Source organism: Saccoglossus kowalevskii, chromosome 6 (genome assembly GCF_978046115.1).
Source record: "Saccoglossus kowalevskii chromosome 6, keSacKowa6.1, whole genome shotgun sequence".
Lineage (NCBI taxonomy): Eukaryota > Metazoa > Hemichordata > Enteropneusta > Harrimaniidae > Saccoglossus > Saccoglossus kowalevskii.
The window spans coordinates 34,365,442-34,390,733 of NC_140646.1; the positions used below are offsets into that span (position 1 = coordinate 34,365,442).

At 34.8% G+C, this 25,292-nt stretch overlaps 1 protein-coding gene and 1 long non-coding RNA gene across 3 annotated transcripts; both read right to left on the reverse strand.

Annotated features, from left to right (window-relative positions):
* Positions 1-455: 455 nt before the first annotated feature.
* On the reverse strand, positions 456-5,287 carry LOC146742730 (uncharacterized). 2 transcript variants are annotated; one of them, XR_014929725.1, is made up of 4 exons: positions 4,900-5,287; positions 4,097-4,166; positions 3,580-3,632; positions 456-1,155 (listed from the first exon to the last, which is right to left on the reverse strand). It is a non-coding gene; the product is annotated as an uncharacterized LOC146742730 (long non-coding RNA). The 2 variants fall into 2 exon arrangements; XR_014929726.1 differs by lacking the exon at positions 456-1,155 and adding an exon at positions 1,215-1,337.
* A 295-nt stretch (positions 5,288-5,582) lies between these two features.
* On the reverse strand, positions 5,583-24,710 carry LOC102802226 (nibrin-like). The gene is made up of 15 exons (XM_085500434.1): positions 24,611-24,710; positions 24,126-24,176; positions 19,579-19,661; positions 19,325-19,476; positions 18,779-18,938; positions 17,901-18,004; positions 17,298-17,612; positions 15,789-15,880; positions 14,058-14,382; positions 13,100-13,613; positions 11,637-11,744; positions 10,130-10,297; positions 7,582-7,698; positions 6,457-6,558; positions 5,583-6,026 (listed from the first exon to the last, which is right to left on the reverse strand). Exons 1-14 carry the CDS (start codon positions 24,639-24,641, stop codon positions 6,472-6,474), a joined length of 2,307 nt encoding a protein of 768 aa, XP_085356560.1. The 5' UTR covers positions 24,642-24,710; the 3' UTR covers positions 5,583-6,026; positions 6,457-6,471.
* Between the last annotated feature and the right edge of the window lie 582 nt (positions 24,711-25,292).

The following is a 25,292-nucleotide window of genomic DNA, read 5'->3' on the forward strand; positions in this document are numbered from 1 at the left end:
CATCCATGTGCCAAATTTCATCAAAATCCAATGAGTGGTTCTTCAGATATCAGTGGAACAGCTAATTATCATGCAAATTAGGTAATTAATATTCATAGATTTTTACCAAAACCTAATCAACTCTGCATTATCCCAGAGCATCTATGTACCAAGTTTCATCAAAATTTGATTAGTGGTTCTTGAGATAACGGTGGAACAAAAAAAGTGACAGGGTAACTGCAAAGACTCCCTTTTGTGCTTCGCACACGGGAGTCAAAAACCTGCATTAACCATGTTGGGTTAACACTATCTGCTGACGTGGCATTTAAAGGTTGATAGGGCAATGGTCATCATGCATGATGTAGTGGCAATCTGCTTTTAAAGATTTTTTTATTTCCATTACAATATCACATTAAAACTCTGTACATCACTAATCTTGTCAATATCAAAATGAAAGTTCATATAAAACAATGTAGTTCACACATATTGCATTGTGTATTTATTAATGTTTGTCTTTTAGGCCACAGGCACTGTAACATATATATAACGAAAACTCCCTTCTAAGCTTAAATGCTTTATGTAGAAATTTACCAAGATTACGTAGTACCTTTGCGGATTTTGAGCACATTAAACTAATATTTTTCTGAATTGGGAAGATGCCAAAAATACTCAGGAATTAATTGTTTTCTCATCGAGTGAAATAATTGGCAAACAAGAACAAAATACTACTCGTCCTCTACATTAGTTAATCAAAACTTTCATCAATTTCCAACACTGTATAGCGCTGCCCTTCAATGCGCAATCTATGACTGGAACATGTCTGTGACTACAAAAAGATATCTTTCTTGTTCAAGCATGGTTTTAAAACTACAATATGACCTTAGTTTAGCAGTGCAACATATTTCGCTGAACCAATCCTGCCTATGAATATCAATTACCCGCTGCTTGAATTGTACCAAAAACAGGTTTACATCCCCAACGCCCTGGGATATCCAAACCATATTTAATTGAAGAGACAGAATGAAACAATCCATTTTTAATGCATGAAAATTTTCACAAGGTCATTCAATAAGTCGCAATTTTTTTAAACTTAGCAAGATGTCACGGCATTGCTGGATCACAAATATTCAGAAATCAAAAACCATCAACACTGGATATCCTGAGAATTAGAAAACACTGAAAAACAAAAAGTAATTTTTCACAACTCAAGTACCAATAAGTGCACATAATCTTGATTTAAAAGTCTTTATGAAAGGTTTCAGATTAAAGAACGAATGATCATTGCAATTGAAACAACGCTCTTCTAGATGGATGGACAGACAATGATGTTGATCTTCCCACAAGATAATCTACCAAAACTATAGACAGAATACAAATTAAAAGATCAGTGTATACTTTATGCAGAGTACTTAGACATTCTGTGAACTAGTACAAAATGCTGTGAAGCACAAGCAATGAAGGGTTGTCATAGTGATTGCTCATATCCCATGTGCAAGTATCATCATCAACCTTTCACAAAGAGCAGGTAGAATAAAAAATATTTAGGAAATCATCTTCACATAACTACATAGTCTGAAAACCTTATACACTAACAAACTTATATTGAGCATTAACAAATGTGTACTCTTCGACAGTAGCAGAAAATGGTTCTTAGTTCCATCAAAAACATAATTGTATTGCGAATGTGTGGAAAATTATATAATCAAAGGAAATGTTCATTTAAGCCTATTCGGTTTACATTTCTGCAAAAATGTATAAACATTTTTAGGTGAAGAGTGCCCTCTATAGATGACAATGTGGATGCAAAATGCAAGTGTGGTAACTACATGTAATGATTTTGGTTCATAGCTTATTTTACTTTGATACACAAACCTATCTTAGCTACCACTTTTAGGAAGTCCCAAGACCATCCTTTCAGCAATATTTTTGCTGATTGGCATACCTTTTTGTCAAATTTAATTTAATTTCCTCAAATGAAACTTGCTTAATTTTAATCAACTCACAACTGTTTTTGGTGCAACCATACTATCATTATTTTCAGGACAAATATGTCAGATGTATAAGTTGGTGATTCATAAAAAAAAAATGTTCTAATCAACATATAAATGAATTCATTTTAATGAATTATCTCGAGTGGTTTGACTAGATATAGTTTCAAATAATTTAGCAGAGGAATCATTATTCAAAAAAAAAAAAATGCACATTTTGTGTCACTGTGATAATTCAGACTGTCGCTACCGGTAACAGGAATGGAGACAGCCACTGTACAACACTTTATTTTAACCGGAATTTGTTTTCACTGATTCACCTTTCAGCAATGACAGTCCCCATTGGAATTAGGGGAAATGTTATTCATGTTAATATGCACCAAAAGCCTAGTTAATAATTTGCTGGTCAACGGAAATTAGATGTATTGAACTATTCCAAAATTAGTAATATATGGTCAGAAATTAAACAGGATATGATATTCATACATTTTTCCTATCCAAACTGAATTTCATTTGTCCAGGATCATGTACAGAGATATGAAACAAATCATGGACATGTATCTCAATATGTATAATGTTTGTATAAAATTTGAGAACTGACAGATCCTGTCTAAGATACCACATTTTGACAAACAAGCAGCCTCTCGGCTGAGATAGCTCCGCTGTCAGCAATGCACGTTTCAATTAAAGAACTGAAAATATCATTAGAAAATGAACAAATCTGAGAGAGGTCTACCCGAGGTACCTTTATGTATAATATCAAAGCAATCAGACTTGCGGTTTTCAACAAGAAGTCGAAAATATCACCTTTTACCAAAAATATTCATTAAAATTAGAGAATTTAAGATATCATCACAAAATGAACAAATCTGAGAAAGGTCTACCTGATTTTCAACCAAAAGTCGAAAAAGTAAAAAGTTGACACGGACGATAACATGTTGACACCGAATGACGACATACAATCACTCATGATAAGCTCTGCCCGACAAAGTCAACAGCGGAGCTAAAAATAAGATGGATGCCAGTCGGCCATCTTTGATCTGATCATGAAACAAACTGACTTGGACATGTATTCCAATATGTATGATATATATGAGCCACATATGAATGAAAATGGACCACAGCCTTGAAGATAAAGTAGTATGGTCAAAAAGCAAGATGGCCACCAGTCAGCCATCTTTGATCTGATTTCAAAACAAACTGACTTGGACATGTATTCCAATATATATGATATATATGAGCCACATATGAATGAAAATGGACCACAGCCTTGAAGATAAAGTAGTATGGTCAAAAAGCAAGATGACCACCAGTCAGCCATCTTTGATCTGATTTCAAAACAAATTGTCATGGACATGCAATGTACATACCAAATTTGAACAAAAACTGACAATTGATATACCACAAAAAAAAAAATCTTCGATTGAATCAGTAAACCACTGCATGTGCATATGTCCCAGATAAAGTACGAGGCACATGCAAAGAATGAACAGATTTGGTCCATTGGGTTCTGATATAAGACAGTTCAAACAGGGACTAATAAAATCCAAGTGAAAATGAAGTTCTTTACACTCATCTTCTTTATATCACATCAGACTACTAGTATATTTACCTGCAATACTTACAAATGGATACCAATGATGGGACACACCTAAGATGGGATGACTGTGAATAAAATAAAATAAATAGTGATGTAGTGTCTGCCTGATGAACTGAACAAAAAAATATTACTACTACTACGAAAGGTTTCAGCTTGAAAACTTTAGGATCACTGCATTCACCATGGCAACACAGGACTATACTACACTCTCACTTACACACACACACACACACAATGTGGATCAAAGTTTCAATATTACTATCCACATTTAGAGATAGAATATGTTTACTTTTGATCACAAGTATAATGTATTGCTTGCTGTACTCAACATCTGATTGGTCTTGCATAGATGACATCATACAGAAAAGCATTATGGGATAGTCACTGGTTGCCATGGCAATTTGAAATGCTCAGCCCTTTTACTAAATCATCATTAACCTCTCATTCGGATACAGGAAGGTTTTCACCAAATAAGTGAACTGAAACTGAACTGAAAAGTAAAATCAATCAGTAAAAAACAGAAACAAACCTTGCAAGCAATCTTGGCCATCTCACCTTGTTATAGCTATATGATCTGATTGATTCCACTAGTAGTCAGTCTGTAACAAAAATGTTATCTATTAGTTATTTCAAATATAATTTACATCCCTATCATGATGAAGGCAAATACAACTTCTCAGAAACTACGACGATATTGATAATAATCCCAGTGATATTATATTCATTTGTTCATTTCTGTTTTTCCATCATATTGCAGTTGAAGTTTATTTTCCATTTTTTTGCTTATATTTCATCTTGTATTTAAGTCTGTTTGCTCACTGATATCGTTTTAAGACCCCCGGAGAAATTTTAAGCATTACAATAAAATACTTTTTTCGAACCTTACAGTCAAAGAAACAAAGAACACAAAAAACAAGATGGACTAAAATTAAGAAATAAAACATTGACAGTATCTGGTAAATATGATTACTTCAATGAAAGGTTTCAGCTTGAAAACTTTAGGATCACTGCATTCACCATGGCAACACTGGACTATACTACACACTCTCAGACACTCCCTCACAATGTGGATCAAAGTTTCAATATTACTATCCACATTTAGAGATAGAATATGTTTACTTTTGATCACAGTATAATGTATTGCTTGCTGTACTCAACATCTGATTGGTCTTGCATAGATGACATCATACAGAAAAGCATTATGGGATAGTCACTGGTTGCCATGGCAATTTGAAATGCTCAGCCCTTTTACTAAATCATCATTAACCTCTCATTTTGGATACAGGAAGATTTTCACTAATTAGTTTCTCCTGATGACAAAATAAAACAAACCTCATTGAGCGAGTTGACTAAGCCCATCCACCAGTTCCAACCTACTCTTTTCCAACTTTTGATTCAGTCAGCTGGCTGGCCGTCTGTCAAGCAAGAGAGAATTAATGATATTTAGTGTCTTAAACATGGTATGAATTCTATGTTTAACCTTTTCACCACCAGACTTTCTCACCCAAATTTATCTGCACTTTTTTTTCTTATAATCTTCAATAAGTCTGGAAATGAATCATAATTTGAGTCAATTTTCACTCAAAATATTTGACTATTTTTTTACTATAAGCAAGACTATTTTGTGATAAAGGAAACTGGTGGTGAAAAGGTTAAACTCAGAATAAGAGCATAATCTGTCACATGGTCTAAACTATTTATTTCTGTATACACAAAGATTTCCACCAGAGGAGGGAAAAAAACAATTTTCAATCTTGTTTGGCAGCAAATTATTCTGAAACATGGTGGTTGCTGTCAAGATATTATGGCATAATAAAGACTCAGAAATTGACTGTTCCTTAATGATATCACAGGTTTAGTAAAAATAATAAGAACCAACAACTAGTAATGGTGTGATACTTACTTGCTCAGAAATAATCTCACTTCCTGTATGCCAAAATATGAGATTCACATCCAGGGTTGTCTTTATTTAAATGTGCAACTCTTATATACATTGTCATACACCAATGAAAAAATACTTTTTCTACTCAATTTTATTGCATTTTATATAAAATATCTATGATCAGGAAAATAGTAATTAATCAAATGTGAAGGCATTGTCATGAGAAATATTTTATGGAAGTCCACATGTATTCTGATGCAGTTCCAAGACATGTGAACTCCCATCTTTGACCAAGAACAATTTCAGGTGGTAGCTCCAAAAAGAGATGATTCATTGATAGTGTGGCCTGAATTTCAATGTAATGCATTCTGGGAAATTACGTCAAATGAATGAAATTGATTTCACTAGAACAATGCGACAATTTGTTTTAAATCAAATCCTTGTGGCAAAAATGATGACTCGTCATGTGACACAACAGATTGATGATCTCAGCAATATGCAGCAAAACTGTAGCAATATTAAATGTGTTTAATATCTTCATCACATAACTGTCACTTGAGAATAGAAAAGACGATATCTGGAAAAATATAGCAGAAACAAAAATATCATATTACATCTTTATTATCGAACTACAGTGGATCAATTATAACATTTACTGTGAAAGGTTTCAGCTTGAAAACTTTAGGATCACTGCTTTCACCATGGCAACACTGGACTATACTACACTCACTCACACACTCGCACAATGTGGATCAAAGTTTCAATATTACTATCCACATTTTGAGATAGAATATGTTTACTTTTGATCACAGTATAATGTATTGCTTGCTGTACTCAACATCTGATTGGTCTTGCATCGATGACATAATACTGAAAAGCATTATGGGATAGTCACTGGTTGCTATGGCAATTTGAAATGCTCAGCCCTTTTACTGAATCATCATTAACCTTTTATTCATAAACTAATCACAATATTGAATCAAGTAAGAACGGAAATAGCAACAAACCTTGCAAGCACTGTATCATCGTTTTCTGGCTTTCTTTCCCTTTGGCTGCCAGTTAAACAGATCATCAGCTACATTATCGGATTTATCCTGCTGGCTGTCAACCTGTTACGTAAAGAACATTAACGCTAGACAGATGCTGTCAGTACATCACTCATAGTCTATTCATTTCACATGCGATATAATCCCATTTTTCTCATCAAAACAAGACATGAATGTCACATTCCCCGTCATTAAATTATAAAATACTCATGTTAATATACATGGAACATCTGCAAACAGGTGAATTAATATGTACTCTATGTGGGCACAACTCATCATAAAGTGATTTCCTTTAATTTAGTATTGTACTGATAACTGAAAACTGCCATTGACGCAACCAAACTGTTTCATACATGTATACATGCTGAAGAAACTGCATGCATAAATCTGATTAAACCTTGATGAACTTTAATAACAACTTGACTTCTTTGTTAATGCAGGTCTTTAAAACCAGGACCTGGGTTTGTTTCAGTATCACCACTATAATTCCCATTAAAATGTAGCCCTGACCCCCCTCTACAGTTTCTACTGAGATTCGTAATGGTATGACCCATTTATCCACTAGCTGCTGACAACTGAAGCCAAGATTTATAAACAGTAACTGCAAAGTGTTTTCACTGATCTTCAACTTTGTGAACCAATATTTCAGTGATGGCTCTTTATAATGGAATGCAATTTTTACAGTTTAAAGATATAATATACAACATTCCTGACCACTTTTTTTCAAGATTTCAGCATTAATTTTTCATAATACCAAACAAAAACCAGATTGTGGTCCATTTCTGTCACTGATTCAGATCAAGGTCATGATGTCACTGAAAACCCTAGCATTACTATCTAACCTAAATATTTATTCTGAGCATGCTCAGTTGTTTAATTTATGATGAAAATCGTGAAAAAGCCCCACTTAGGATTTTCAGATCTGGAAAAAAAAATATGTGCATATTCAACAGTGACTTGTTCATCAACCTGCCAAGTAAGTGGCATTGATACATACATACATATATATATATATATATATATATATATATATATATATCGATGAAATACATGTTCACCATAATTCATGCTGCATGAAGATCTCACCTGTACTTGACCTTTGAACCATTCCTCTACTTCCCTCTCTGGCTTATTACTGTGCGCCACTAAGTCAGTACCACCAATGATCCTTGGCAAGCTTTGAGTCATTCCTGGATAACCACACTGCAAATGACAACAGTCAAAGAGTGCATTCCATTATATCAATAGTCTAATTTACATAACAATGTTATTGTTGAATATGACAATATAGAGGTGCCAAAGAGCTGGCCATATTTGCATAATGATATTTAACACCTGCTTTATAAGACCCAAAAAGAAATCTGTAGTTGCATAGACGGGGTACAGTCACTTCGCCCGAAATCCACTTTGCCCGAACTCCTTCGCCTGATTACCAGTTTGCCCGTTTTCCTTTTCGCTCGATTTACCGATGTTACAGGTATGCATCGGCCGTCATACACAGATTTTTCACTTGTTTCACCATCGGTGTTTGAATAAAATACTTTCACAGTGGTTTCGTTGGCAGAATAATTTCAATCCGCGCATTTTATGCACAACATTGTATAGTATATAATTAATATAAATAATTCTATTTTTTTCAAGACATTTTATCACTGAATAATAAAATTATTATTACATTATTTTTAAAAAAAGAATCAAAGATGTAAATTGTCTTGTACAGTGTGTGTTTTTATATTGCTCGATTGTATTAGCACCTGGTGTGCTACTTTATTTTTATTCGAGGGTAAATAAATAAATGTAATGTAAATGTAAATTATGCATTATATCTTTACTTTCATTGCTCCCCCCTTCCAGGAAACAAAAAGTTCATGCAATATTGGAAGTGAAACTGGGGAAAACAAACACAATACTAGTAAAATATTTCAAAAGTTTTTCCTCAACTGAATTTGTTGAATTGTTGTAGCTTTGTGTTTTACTGTGTCAAGTTACCAAAAAATGCTAATATTAAAGGAAAAATAAAGTTTTACTAAAGGAACTACCACCATCAAACAAAAAGGTGTGACAGTCCCTCAACTCATTGTTTCCTCCCGATACATAAATAGTATGACCCACACAAGATGGCCGCAATGGCATAAAATTACGTTACAACCCCGTTGTAAACTTCACATTCGTCACCTTATAAAAACAAATTTCGACTTCTACGTTATCTTGTTTTGACTACACGTAAATACCAAACATACGAGGAATCAGGCGAACTGGTAAGCGGGCGAAATGGCAATCGGGCAAACAGGTAATCGGGCGAACAGGTAATCGGGCGAACAGGTAATCAGGCGAACAGGTAATCGGGCGAAGTGGTAATTGGGCGAAATGTCCCCAATTCGCATAGACAGAAGACAGATAATGTCGTTGCATGGACATACCAAATAGTGTGGATAAAACTAAACTATGATTAAAGATTTTTTAAAATACAAAACCAGAACATTATCTTTATTTCTGGTCATCAGACTAAAATTGGCACGTATCTGGTAGCAGTTTTTTGTCAGAATTTTTTTCAGGATGTAAGCATCAATTTCGAAAGAGTTCCTCTTGCACCCCACCCCTAACTCTAACCATGGTTACTAAACCATGCTCTAACCCTCATCCCAGCCATCTAATTCAATAGTACATGTCTCCTCTCGATAAATATAGGCATCCTTAGGAGTGCATGTACAATTAAATTGTGTAGCACTGAAGAATAGGGGTAAAATTAGGGTTAGGGTTAGGGGGTGCAAAAAAACCTTTTTTTTCTTTCGGGTCTGATCCTTTAAGGCTAATTTATTGATAACAGAAGAAACACACATTATTTAGCAAAATCCCCTAAGTGAATAACAATTAGCAGTATGGTTTTGAGGTGTTCCTACCATTATGTAACAAGTATGTAGGTGTAAATGTGTGAATACCATCCTAAGCAATCATGGATTAAACTTGAGGATTGATAGTGATAATAACAATGAAATGACAATGACAACCAATCGACTACTTGATTACAAAGGCTATTCTTAGACAAATTCTAGAACTTGTTCATTTCACATTTCTAACAAAATTAAATTTAAATTGCATATTCAGAAATTTGAAAATCAAGTTGGAAAGTCAGCCATGATAAAAGTCGTGTATGACTGTATGACTATTTTAACCCAAATTAATTTTCTCCAAAAAACGCGACAAGTTTTCGTAATTTATTGTCATGGATTTGTCATGAATAAAATGCAAATCATAGAATTTCTTTAATATTCACCCACCTCTTCTGTGAAATTTAATTGGAAGTGAAAATCAATCATTCTACAATACTGGTATAGTTTTAAACATGGTTACTAAGAGTAACCATGTTTTAAGTGACTAAGTTTTTTGAGTAATATTTCCAACCAAAACTGTGAAGCATCATTTTTATTTACTGTATTTTTGTATGATTTTGTTCGATAAATTAGTTGAAATTATGCAGGTTTATTTAGTAAAATGTGATAAAAGTTGCTTTTCACTGATCATTCATTTGATCAATATTTTCAAAATGGTATCAAACAAAAATTTTGTTTGTATATATTTTTTCCTGAATATCAATGTGATTGTGTATGTGATTCTGCACGTTTTTAAAACATACTTTTCTGAATTTCTTGAAATTCTTCACACCTTTATCACCCTCAACTGGTGTTTTATTTTGTGGTCTTGGCCGCCTTACAACCAAAGATTTTTCTTCCAATTCAATGAGTTTGCTTGGTTGATCTTCCTCTCTCTGGTACTCGGTGTTTGTCTTCACTAAAAATTGACCCTGAAAATAAAAAAATCAAATTTTGAAATTCAATTATTCATCCAGCAATAAACTTAATCACCTTTCCTATTAATAAAGTATAAACTGTAGTATTTCAATTCAGTTATAAAACATAAACCTGCTGAGGGCCTGGATCTTCTAACATAGGAGGTATTATATGTAAAACATCTACACTGATTGTGATCACCATTGAAAATGATAAAATCAGTTGCTATGGCAACAAATATTGTAGCTAGCTTACACTGAAGATTGTTCTGTCTAATTACCAAATCAAACACAAAAAATTGGTGTAATCACAGTCCCTAGAGGGACAGTGATGTAATTGACAGAGTCTACTTTATATTAGCAGGGAATTGTAAATTGATTTCAGGATTCTCTTGCATAAAATTTCTTATGAATAATACAAAATCTAAAGCTGTAGGCGGGTCAGTGGGCAGTTCCTACAGATCTACAAAGTGGGAATACAACTTTAAATGCAGGAACCCTGGTGGAGTTGATGATATGAATCACACAAAGGTTCATAATATCATTCACAGTTGACTGGTGTAACAGTTTGTGAAGTCTGATATACACAAATAACTTTTTAATGACAGTGTGTTAACTGTGATCACGAACACCATGCACACATCCAGACACAAGTGTAGGAATTACAAAATTAACACTTCAGTTTCTGTGAATAGATACACAATAGTGTGATGTCATAATATCAAGTGGTAGGTAACATTCCGTCCAGTATCCAGTATATCCAAACACCAGTGTTAAATGTCTACCCTTGGCACATCAAACTCAAAGTATTCACACCTAACCGCCCAATGTTAAAATAATTTTCGAATTCACCAAATCAAATTTTAGAATAGAAAGAGAATGAGTGCTCACAATTTCACATTTCCGAGGATAGTGTTAATTAGTGTGGTAGAATAAATTGGAATGAACCAATTATAATATCACTAATGAAGGCACAAATACTGGTTCATAAATTTGCAATGTTTGAAATAAGTTCAGTGATTATCAATTTTCAGCATTTGTTGGCAACAAGGATGGGATGTGAGTGACATGCATGAGACACCTAACGGCCGTGTGCATACTAATACTTGCTTGGAGAACAAATTCACTATCAACTGCATACTTCTTGATTAATTTTCCCAAAACAAATTATTACAGAATTTGTTATTGAAATGTAAAAAATAGTTTAAACATGGTAGAAATTACGGTATTATAGTGGAAATTGTATCTGTTTTTGGACCCTGACATAAGTGCCAGGATGTGTGACCTTTAGGGGTCATGAATGCAGAAGGCTTCACCACCATAAGCAAGGAGTATCTATTAATACAGTTTATACCTTGATTGATTTGAGTGTTGTTATAAAACCTTGTGGAATATCACCAGTGAATGGCTGCCTTTGGTCGTCATCAAGTAAATGGTCTTCACTTGTAGCTTGGACCACTTCCTACAATAACAATGGTTGTATGTAATACTGATAAAATTAATTGCCATGGTACCAAACAAGTGAATCCATGGTGATATGTCTCTTACATTATTTATAGCATGCAAATAACTGGAAAATTAGTTTTTAGTTGTCAAAAAAGGAATTTTTAAGCAGCATAGCTCGCTGTAGATGTTGTTTATATATGCATAGCCAGCTGCCTAGGGGCTGTTTGCATATGCATAGTCAGCTGCCTAGGGGCTGTTTGCATATGCATAGCCAGCTGTCTAGGGGCTGTTTGCATATGCAAGCCAGCTGTCTAGGGGCTGTTTGCATATGCATAGCCAGCTGTCTAGGGGCTGTTTGCATATGCATAGCCAGCTGTCTAGGGGCTGTTTACATGTACATAACCAGCTGTCTAGGTGCTGTTTGCATATGCATAGCCAGCTGTCTAGGGGCTGTTTACATGTACATAACCAGCTGTCTAGGTGCTGTTTGCATATGCATAGCCAGCTGTCTAGGGGCTGTTTACATGTGCATAACCAGCTGTTTAGGTACTGTTTACATGTGCATAGCCAGCTACCTAAGTAATGTTTACATATGCATAGCCAGCTTCCGAGGTACTGTTTACATGTGCATAACCAGCTGTTTAGGTACTGTTTACATGTGCATAACCAGCTGTTTAGGTACTGTTTACATGTCCATAACCAGCTGTCTAGGTACTGTTTACATGTACATATTCAGCTGTGTAGGTACTGTTTACATGTGCATATCCAGCTGTGTAGGTGCTGTTTACATGTGCATAGCCAGCTGTCTAGGGGCTGTTTACATGTGCATAGCCAGCTACCTAAGTAATGTTTACATATGCATAGCCAGCTTCCGAGGTACTGTTTACATATTCCACCATTTTATGTGTTAACATTTGGAACTACAGAGGTAATTTTGGTGTGGATTACAAAAAAAATGTTCAAAGGTGCACAGAACTCATGTTGAAAATGGTGGTAACTGCGATACTTTAACAAACAGAAATCTGTTGAGTTCAAATTAGCTTCAGCTATTTTAGCCCAATCTTGATAAATCAAGGAAGGACATGGCTAACCACAGTCCCTCTATCACTGAGGGCTAACACATAGTTGACAAGGGAATTTCTTGAAAATTACTCCTACAAGGTACTCCCTATAACCAAAAAATAAATAAACTAAACCTGAACTAAGTTTTGAATGATATGGTTTTGATAGAGTATGGTTTAATGCATTGGGAAAATCACAAAATTATCATAACATCCGTCCAATCAACAAACTAAAACAATAGAAGCTTACACTCATGCCTGCAATAGTAAAGTATCTCTTCTAAGAACTGCTGAAAAAATAATATCAAACCTGTTTTATATTTGGTCTTTTCCTCCATAGGCCCTCGTCGTCATCATCAGAGATATCCAGCCTCTTTCTTTTACTGGTGGCAGCCGCATCTTCATTGTGGTTATTTCTTTCTTGTTTTAAAAGAGTTTTCGTCCCAGTATTCCCATCACAAATCTCATCATCTCGCTTTTTAGAGTGACTCTCTATTTGCCAACTTTTAGTTGGCGTACTTATAGTGACCAACTCCTTGTTTACTTTTCTAGGACTTTTCCTCAAAAGTTTTTCCTCAACCGCTGCTTTTTGCAGAGTTTCTGAAATTGTAGGTTGATTTTCAGCTATTCTCGCACGCTTTCTCGGACTTTGTCTCACAACTTCTTCCTCAACCATTGTAGTTATTTTTCTGGGAGCTGTCAGTTTCTGTAAATTGCTCTCTGATGTGCTGGACTGAATTTCTGACAAATCATACAATAGAGGTTCCTGTTTAATACTGCTCACACCAACCTCATCAGCCGTTCCTGTATCAACCTCTCTTTCCCTGAAAGACATTTGTATTTTATTTTATTATATAGACACCTGTCAAAGTGGTTGTGACGTTTTTTGGGACTATTTTATTGCATGCGTCAGAATACAAACTTTAGTAATGGTGTTATATGTCACCTGATCACCCAAGTGTATTGATATGTAAAAAGTAGTGCCATTGGTGTAACTGAAAATGGCGGATAAACGAGAAGTTAAACTTGAAAGCTCTCTGGTTTCTTTGATGTTTTGTGTGTTCCTGAGTCAACACATCACAGCGGTTTTGACATAATCTTGAAAGATGTGGACTACGACACACATCAATTATTGAATATTAACAGAAATCTGTAATTACAAACTAGACACAACCAAAACTGTAAACATTGACCATAGGACACAATAGATTTGCATACAACAAATACATTATCAGTACTGTTGATTTGACATCATCAATCATTCTAACCTTTTCCTTGCACCAGCTTTCATTTTGTTTCCTTTGGACTCTGGAGTTTCAGGTAATCTTGAAATATCAGTCCCTCCCTCTAAACTCACACCAGTCGTCCGCTGATTTAACGACTCTTGATTACCAGACACCCTTTCTTCTTTTACTCTCAACCGTTTACTCGCTATCTGACTTTCACTGGTGGAGGGAATGGCAAAAGAACTTCTTGACAGAATGTTTTGCGTTCTGTGTTGCGTGAAAACCTGTGATGTTTCCGTATCCGCTGCTAAAATTTCTTGTGTACCCAGTGTTTGTGACGGCAGAGGCTGGAGAAGATTCACACCCGCTGAAGAGAACACAAGAGTAAACAAGTCATTGTAAACAATCTAGTCCTGTTCAATAAATAATTTAAGTGACTTGACTTTTTGTAATCATATGGAGTGACCAAGACTAAGTTACATTCCGTCTTTGTATAATCTGTAGAAAACATCTCACTGATCTCTGTAAGGGATTTAAATTTTGTTCAGTTCATAAGAAATCTTATCCGACAGAATCATGAAATCAAATTTAAAAAACCTTCTTAATTACGGGAAGTGCGCAAGTGATTACAACAATGAAAATTAGACCACCAAAAACTAGACTTGCATATATCGGTAGCTACTTGTTTATTTGTTGTTTTCTCAATAAAATAAAATGTTGTGGGAGTGTAAAAGGCGAAAGCCAAGTTACCGCGAAAGTCAGGTTACCGTACAAAAAAAAAAAAGGACTTGCGAGCCTTGCAGACGCCCTCTTGCGACCCCGGTGATGATTGTCACCGGTTCGAGTTCAGTGTGTGATGCAATGATTGACAGGTTCATTAATATTCCACCAATCAGCGTTAAGGTCAAAATTTTGAGTAAATCACGCCAATCTGTGATGTCATTGAAACACTCATTGCAAGGGTCACAAGTCCCTAGTTTTCTGTGCAGTAACCCGACTTTCACAATTTACACTCTCACATTTTATTTTATTGAGAAAACAACAAATAAACAAGGAACTGTATGCAAGTCTACACCAGACTAGCTTCAGTGTTTGATTGCAATATCAACTGAATTTATAATTTTTTTTCATGGTGATTCAAATAACTAGTGGGAGATGTTCTGCTTATAATACAAAGTAGGAATGCAAATTTAAGGGTAGCAGTAAAGGTTTGAAACAGTACTAAATGTTGATTTGGAGAAACAGGTAGGATTATAGTAAAAACAAAATGACCACCAAAAAACATCTTAAATTAGATCTCAAAAGTTTAAAATGTGTGGCTGCGACCCAATGTTTGCAATGTTTGGTTGAAATCACCCTGTCATATAGAAAAAATAATACCAGGCAGCCAAATTTGATCAGAAAGATGGATCCAACACACAAAAATCAAACAAGTCCTTGCTCTTCAGACCTTGTCCAAGCGGTTTCTGATGGGTAAAATTTTGTGATTTAGAAAATACTACATCTAATGTTTTGCAAACTAACAGAGGTATAAAAAAAAACATAATATGTAGAAAAAACAAAAAACACATGCAATTTGACTGAATAACAGACTAAGCTGGTTTGTTACTGAGCATGCACAATGCTTAGCATACTGACATCTATAACATGATAACAGTGTGTATAATCCTATCACTACCAACTAAACAGCACAATGCTGCAAAACCAAACCTTGCAATAAAAATCGCCAAACTGCTAAATTGTCAACTCGTTGAAAGTTACCTCAGTAATTACCTTGTGAGATATTGGGATTGCAATGAAATTGACAGGAACAGTGCAGAACAGCTAGACCCAACTCTGCATCTTGAATGGCTCTTAGATTATGGCTGCAAACAGACATCATTATACAAAAATAATATAAATGCAACATAATTATTAGTACAAGAGACGATGTGATGTGTGCAAAATATATTTATGGGAAGTAATAAATCATATACACTCTGTAAAATCCTATATCAGTAACGAGAAGTTCATTGCCATGTGCAGTTTAAGTTCTGCTCCGGAACAAATCCAGCATGCACAAATAATTTTTCACCACATTAAATATAAGAGCTACATAGCGAAATGGAAGGCTTTCAAGAGCCTCCAAAAAAAAAAAAAATTAATTGACATAAGTAAAAGTGTTGCTCAGATAGGCAAATTGCTATATGTTCCTAGGTAGTCAAAAACTATTTCTCTCATCATTTTTCAAATAGCCCACCCCTAAAAAGATTGTAATTAAAACTGATAACCGTAAAAACAAAATATATTTACTGTATTTATCCGGGTAAGAACCCATGCTTGGGCAAATGCCCATCCCCCAATTTTGATACAATAAAGAAATTGAGGTCTTTTTCTACATTTGTAATAAATAAATAACAAAAACCTATTATTTGTTTGTTGTGTTAACAGTTGACTTCCTTACAGTCTGTTGTGATTCTTGAAAAATAAATGCTGATCGCGTAAATGGGTGAACGCGAAATAGGTAATTTCCGTTCTGCCTTCAGGGCAGTGCATTCACTGCTGTTTACAAAATTTACATTTATTTTTCAAGTTTTTTTTCAGGACAAAACTGTAGGAATTTTGTTCGACGGCAACAGTGACACTGACTTGGGCTTTGAGAGTTTTGACATTGACGAAGATGGCAAAGAACGTACAAATAGAGAACTGAGAATTTTTTTTCAAACAACTATGAACTTTCGTAATTTTTCAGGTAAATTATTATTGATCTTGTATGACAGTTGATCTGGTATTTGTAAAAACTGGAAATAATTTTAACGCCTGACATTTTAGTTCATTTTGAGTTAACACGTAATGGTTTTTTTTTTATAGGAAACATTCTAATTCAAATGATTCCTTACTGTTGATTTCTATTATTTCTGGTTTATTTATCACATTATAAGCAATAAATTATTTTTGTTTTACTTCTAATGTTGCATATTGTTCATTTATTTCCATCTCATGTTTTCTTTTGCCATTCTATTCCCTGCTGCAGTTCGATCTGCATGTTGTTAATTTTCATGAATTTTCGTGTTTTTTTTGCAGAAGCTGTTCGAGCATAGGCCCACCTCCATTTTTTGTCAATTTACCATGTTCAGGACCATGGGCTCTTACCCGGATAAATACGGTAGTAGGTTTAAATTTGAATTATTCAATCAGTGAAAGAATTGAAAATAAATTTGATAATGGAGAGATATTCAGCTATCAGAAAATAAACAAAAATAGACCCCAGCTAACAAATCATAGTAACACAAGACAAATTACTTTTTAAGGTAGTCCATGACATGTGAAATCCAGTCCTTGGCATTCTGGGATAGCTTTTGTGAACTATCTTGAGGGTCAGCAGACATTACACAAGTATTGTCTGTGACAAGAATATCATCATCGTCGTCATCACTCCCTTCCTCCATCAGAATAGCCTTGCCTCCACCAAAACTCACTGTCAAGTTCAATCTCTTGAACTGTTTTTGTGTCAGGAAAATAAAAGTCTTATTCTTAAATATTTGTTTTCGTCTTTCATCAGCTGCAAATGAGACATCATCATTCTTGATCGCAGCATCAACTAAGACTGGAAGAAACCTGCATGGTTTAAGTTAAATTTGCATAAATTTATGGGTTATGACATTACAACAGTTATGCAAACATTCAATACAATCAATTACTGTATCTTCACTGGCATTTATTTCTCACTATTCAGAGTATATTTATAGGATTTTAAGTTCAAGAATTTGGCAGGAAAACAATAAGTTCTATTGTTATTTTACACATTCATGTGAATATGATTTAGAAGATTATAGATTATCCACAAAATTAAAAACCTATTAATAATTAATGCATTTACAATACTTTTAAATACTTTCTACTCACTTTTTAGGAGTAGGCATGTCTGCTTTGCCTTCCATAGCGTCAATTAAGTTCACCAAATATTGTGGAGTGACTATCGGATGGCAGAGTATGAGAGCGGTTATAACCTGTAAGAAAAATTGTCCAACACTTAGTGTCTTCCCACAGCCACTATCGTCGGGGGCGGAGCTACGTCACAAGACGCTCCACGTTGCTAAGACGCGCACCACTGTACATGCATTTCTATGGGCTCTGTGCGCGCTACTGTGGAACGCCGGTCGAGCCGGTGAAAATTCGAGAAAACAACACAAACTCAACTTTGAAGTAATCCTGAACAACCAAACTTATATATGCTACACACATAGGGCTAATCTTGTTACACTGTTCAGGGGAGTCTCAACAACCATCCCAAAGTACCGTTTTCTGCGAGTTTTTGGCCTTTGTTTTCACCGCCAGGTTTGCCAAGCGGTGAAAATGCCCGGATGTCCGCCCCCGAGGATACAGGATACTCAAAACATCAAAGACTATCAGCAAATTTAGAGTTTGTATAGTGAAATAAAAAAAAATCAACCTTAGATGAGAATGGGTGCAGAGAATCTAATGAGAGTGAAAGAACCACGTCCCCCTTAGTTTTTCATTCATCGTCATCATGTCTACTGTTCCAAATATCATTGTTATATTGATAACCATGGATACGATGATAGGAGTGAATGAAATAGTATATATGGCTTTATTTGTTCTTAACGATATTTCAGTAGGCATTTGTGTCTAAGATCTGTTATAAATATAATATATGCGTAATAATTTCTCAATATGGGTTTCTCTGGGATGCATGGTGACCTTTGACTTTATAGGTCAAGAGGTGAAGGGATCAAGTACATGAATGTATTGATACATTGTACCTTAACAGTGACATTGAGTTTACTCATAATAAGCAATGTAGTGTCTTTTGTCCACTCGTTGACCATATGGCCGCCAAGTTTAACCAGCTTCGATTTCACAAACTTCTTTTCGGTGCTATCCAAGCAGGAGCTACAGACAATCAATGGTCGGTAACAAACTCTGAAAATAATGCAGCAACTACAATTAATTAACTAAACCACTCATGGGTGCTGATAATACACCGGCCACAACATTTCTGAATAACGCAAGTCACATTGTGTGTGTGTTACAAGTAGCTGCCAATGTTGTAAACCAACATGGCATTCAGCTGACTGAATGTCCAACTGATATTTAGGGTAGTGTAAAACACTTTATTTACGCTTAGAATTTACTTTAATTTCACGATTTTTGCTGAAGGGATGATTCAGTGAAAATAAAATCCAGCGAATATACCTTTTTTCCTATATTTTACAATCAACTCGTCAAAAATAAGTGAAAACATGTGGCTGGGAGGGAAATATAATGGTTAGCAACAACTGCTGTTAGGGAATGTATGCTGTACGTACTTCCATTCGTTTGACTTGAGGGAACCAAATACAATGATGTCACCATGCTTCAATGTATTAGACGATCCACTGTCTACTTTACATCCATTTAGAAATGTACCATACTTGGAACAATCTTTCATCGTCAGAGTAGCTTGTCTTTGTACATGTGACTGGTTAAAAAAAAAAAATCACTTCATAGTCACGGTTCCAGGCTAGGTATCACAGGACAATTTACGAAAAAATCATCACAAACAACAATATACACCACTTACCAAATTAGCTTCCGAGTGAGTAACAGAAAGTACTGAATGCTTTCTGCTAATGGATTGGTCATTCTGGATCAATATGCAACAATCTGAGAACATATTAAAAAGATTTTTTTTAATTGTGAATGGAAAGGAAGTTGTAAACTGAGAACTGTACATAATTCTCAGCATTGGTGATAAGGCAAAATACTAGTAAAACAAATCCTGCGTTTTCGGTAACCCAACATACATGTATCGATATTTTGGGAATATTTTTCTACTTAAAGTGATAACTGATTTTCAACATTTTTTTTTTTAAATATAACCACATAATGATGACAAAATCTTACCAAAATATCGTTTCTGACACAATTGCATAGGCAAAGTGAGCCTACAAATCACATAAAATGCAATGTGAAAACTAAGGTTCATATAGTCACCTTTTCGTTGCAAATTGACACTAAATTGACTAAAGTCAAAAAAAGTTTTACTAAAAATCTGAGAAAAAAGATTGAAAATTACAGCTATTAATGCAAATCAGCCCAAAATGATGAATTTCTATGTTGTCATTTTTGATTTCATTTCTCTCTTCTATGTAGGTTAATGACTAGTACTTGTATATTTATTAGAATCAAAGAAAGCTTAGAAAGAACTCCCATGTGCTGAGAGTATTGGAGACACATTAAATATAATTTGAAATTACTTAGCTGAAAACTAATTATGCAAATCAGAAAATTAACATGAACAGATTTGATTGTAAAACTAATGAGGTCTGCGCAATGTAACAAAAACTCTATGTACCAAGTTTAATTGAAATGTGATTAGAACCAAAAAATTATGAATTATTATGCTAATTGGGGAAATAATATGAACAGAGTTTTACCCCAAACTAATTAGGTTTGTACATTGTCCTAGAGCATCTTTGTACTAAGTTTCATTAAAATGGAAATTAGTACTTTAGATATCAGTGTGAAAGCTTAAAATTGGTTAATTATGCAAATTGGGTAATAAATATGTACAGATTTTAACCCTAAATTATCCAGGTCTGTCTATTGTCCTACAGCATCCATGTATAAACATTCATTGATATGTGATGATTACCGTAAAAACCCGCAAATAAGCGACACCCTCAATTAAGAGCCACTCAGTGAAAATTTGTTACATTTGACCCTCCATTAAGAGCCACCAAGAGTTCAGAGGTTTTGTCAATAAGAACCCAGAAATAAGTGCCAGCCACCCGGTTGTTTACAATCAGGCAGACATCGAGCTTATCGTGCCTCACTTCCACCTGCATTGTTTATTGCCGCACAGAATGTGTGAGACAAATAAAGATTATCCCCATAACTTGCCTGATGTCCTGTGTAATTGAGAACGGAAGAATGATAGATGAAAGAAATGCACTGAGAGCGTGAATGTGACTGTCAACTTGTCCATTTTATATTTCTGACACACAATCGACCAATTCACAAACTATTCATAGTAACTACTAGTATGTTTTTTGCCGAAACACCGAAGGACACGTTGAGATATTCATTGTCAATGTTGTCTTTATAACCAAGTAAAGAACGTCACGATTTTAGAACGCCTTTATCGGTAAATCGGAGGTATCGAAAATACATTCTCACAGACGGACCGGAACAGGAAGTCAGCAGAAAACAAAAGATTTTTTCCTTAGCGTGGGGGGAATTTGGTTAGCGTGGGGGAAAACAGAGGTGTTAATCCGGTCATGGCAACGTTTGAGGGATCGTGACGTAGCTCCGACTGTGAGAATGTAATGATTACGCAGCCCACTCTCGCTGATCGTGATTTTGGGTTATTTTTTGCATTTTATTTGAGACGTTCGTTTTTGGATGATTCGAGACAAAATGTTCAGGGAAGTAACAAAATAACTGGCATTAGTTTGGAGAGGACTCTCTTGCCGAAAATAATCAAAATTGAAGTCGAATGGATTTGTTCCACAAACTTGTGCGATCAACTTGTCTTACAGCAAAGTGAAGTCTACGTGACCCGCCTGACCCAAATATTTAAATTAGCTATTTGTGAGAATTGAAAATAATCTGAACTTGTACCAATCAGAAAATGCCTTGTAACAGGCCTGGGCTTTCGTGAATGATTTCGTCTCTCCGATGGGTCACAGGAAATTATTTTTAATACATGTAATTGTTACTTTCTCGGTATCGTTTCGTATTTGGTTATATAGGGGTGGGGCTATAGTTTGACCCTGTTTGCGTGGACTGTGAAGTACGTGAATATCATTATAAGCTGGCTTGATTATGAAACAGGAAATATAAACCAAAGCTGTACTGTCAGACGTCTAGCGCAATTAAAACAATGCCCAAGTACCCAAGCTGTACAAATCTATAGAAAAACGTGTTTTTATTTATTGTTTTTGCCATAAATACAAGTGATTGGGCATCATTTTTATCATTCGTTCCATGCTTCCTTTGCAAGTATGTCCTCTCCTGTCGCTGCTGGTCAGATCAATTCTATCCGAAACTATTTTATATTGTCACCAAATCAACCACCACGCCAGCCACAGCCACGCAAGTTATTCCCAGTTTTCAAGAAAAAAGTTTGCCGTACCAAACTTGGTAAACAATTGTACAAGTGATTCGAGTGTTGGGTCAGACACTGAGAGTGCTACCAAATCCGACTTCAGGCATCGCTACGCATTGTCAGTGAAACGTGACTTCAGGCATTGCTACACATTGTCGATGAAACGTCGAATCGTCGTATTTATTTGACATTTGTTATTCCCATAACAGTATTTTTACAGAATAAATTAATTGCAATGATACATCATTAATATTTACTTGTCTGTTTTGGTTGTGCGTGTGTTTGCCTATCCCCTTCCCTATTTCACAATGAAAAAATTTGATGACCCTGGTTTAAGAGCCACTGGCTACAGGGTTGTCAACATGTTACCTCAAATAAGCACCACCCAGAAATGAAAGTGTTACAAAGTGGCTCTTATTTGAGGGTTTTTACGGGAGTACCTGAGATATCAGTGTGAAAGTTGGAAATTGGTTAATTATGCAAATTAGGTGATTAATATGCACAAATATTTACCAAAAACTAATTGGGTCTCTGCATAATTTTAGATTCATTGAAATGTGATGATTAGTACTTTAGATATCAGTAGAAAAGCTGAAAATTAATTATGCAAATTAGGTAATTAATATGCACAATTATTTACCCTGAAACTAATCAAGTCTCTGCATAGTCCTAAAGGATCTATGTACCAAGTTTCATTGAAATGCGATGATTAGTACTTGAGATACCTGTGGAAAAGCTGAAAATTAACTAATTATGCAAATTAGGTGATTAATATGCACAAATATTTATCCGAAACAATCAATCTCTGCATAGTCCTTGAGTATGTAAGTACCAAGTTTCATTGAAATGTAATGCTCACTACTTATATCAAAAGCTGAAAATTAATTAATTATGCAAATTAGGTAATTACATGTACTGATATTACCATAAAAACTATCAGGTCTGTGCAGTGTCATATGACATTTATGTACCAAGTTTCATTGAAATGTGATGATTAGTACTTGAGATATCAGTGGAAAAACCAAAAATTGACTAATCATTATGCAAATTAGGTAATTAGTATCCACGGATTATTACCAAAAACTAATCAAAACCTAGCATTAGTTCAGAAAATCTATGTATTAAGTTTCATCAAAATCCAATGAGTGGTTGTTTAGATATCAGTGGAACAGTCATGGAACCACTAAAAAATAGCTAATTATCATGCAAATTAGGTAATTAATATGCACGGATTTTTACCAAAAACTAATCAAATCTGCGCATATGTTCAGAGCATCTATGTACCAAGTTTCATCAAAATCCAATGAGTGGTTCTTTAGATATCAGTGGAACAGTCATAGAACAGCTAAAAATTAGCTAATTATCATGCAAATTAGGTAATTAACGAGCATGGATTTTTACCAAAACCTAATCAAATCTGCGCATTGGCCCAGAGCATCTATGCACCAAGTTTCATCAAAAACCGATGTATGGTTCTTGAGATAGCAGTGGAACAGTCGGACACACATACACACACACACACATACACACATACACACATACACACACACATACAGACACACTAACTGCAAAGACTCCCATTTTGTGCTTCGCACATGGGAGTCAAAAATTAACTTGGATGTCGTTTTTTATGTCTGTACTTTAAACAATAATTTTATTTCTGCTCCAAAGTTGTTTTAAAATGATGTAGTAACGCATCGTTTTTTGTCTTCTCTTTCATTTTCCCAATATTTTAGCTGAGACCAGTCAACTGATGCACGCCCTGACCAGCAACAAATCTATATTTTTGCTACATATTTTAGCGATAACTTATGAAATAACTTATAAAATAACAAAATGAACTAAAATAACCTGCTTACCTCCACAGTATTTTTTAAACTGTTTCCAGAAACATCAAATATGCATTATTTGGCAACTCTAATCAATCATTATTAACAAATTCAGTAAAATTTAAACAATATCATTCGTAATTTTAGTTTGAGGGCATTTTAGCAAGATACAATAAAAGTGATGAATACCTTTCCTGCCAATCACATACTCTTTCCCAACTAAGATATAAAATTCACGACCTGCAAATGAAGATAATCGTAAGATAATTCTGTGCACTTTTGTTGTTATGGTAGTGAACTGAGAGATCAGGCAACCATATTTTTAACCCGTTACAGCACGTCTCAGAAGTATTGGGGCAGCCAATTTGCAAACCCAAGCAGTGAGCCAATTCGCAAGCAAGTTTGCAAATTGGCTGCCCAATACTTCTGAGACTCGCTGTAATGTGTGAAAAATATGAGGCGTTTGTTTATGGTTGGGGGATTTGATTTATCTATGTTCTCTTGTCCCAGGAATTGATCATTTGTTAAATATCATCCAAACTACGAATTTCAAATGAGAAATTCATATTTCACCAAATTATAAGACCATGTTTAACACGGTTCGAATTTGGCGCTGAAATTGATTATGCCTCTGAAAACACTGTAATGATGGAAACATGTGAAAATACACCTACCGTCATTCTTGGTACTTTTCAACAGCCACATAATAATTATTAAAGCTAACTATTATGGAATGGGATAGCAATAATGGGAATGGGATTCAACATCAGACAGACATGCGAACTTTCAAAGATGGTGTTAAAAAAAAAAAATGACGACCTTTGACCTATTAGAAAAGTCAGGTTGTGAGTTAGAGGGCGTTATCTAAATCTAGTGGTCGGCGGTTTGCCTTGAGCTCAGTCAACAATATTATGACAGGATTTCAATGATTAGATTCAGTTTTATTATTACCAGAACAAAAACTTGGATGACAGTACTATTACTATTAAACATAATTTATATCGCATGTTTGTCGTTGGTCATTGTAGATTTGGAAACAATCTTGATAGAGAATATTTTTATAGACAAAAAATTAGCTTAGAACAAACTCTCGTGTGGAGAGGAATATGAAATAAATTATTGTATTCTAGAATAATATAGCCCTGCTTTGAGATGCATAATGAGAAAATCAATATAATCCACAGTTAAGTTTATAATAATTTTTGCTATTTTTTTTAAAATTTCATTCAATTCAATTTCCATCCTGTCAGCAACATGTTTACTTTTTTGTCTTTGTCCAGAGACCAAAATAATGATTAGCATTTTGTTTATAACAAATTTTTAATCTCAACTCAAATAAAATAAGTTTTTGTTGCA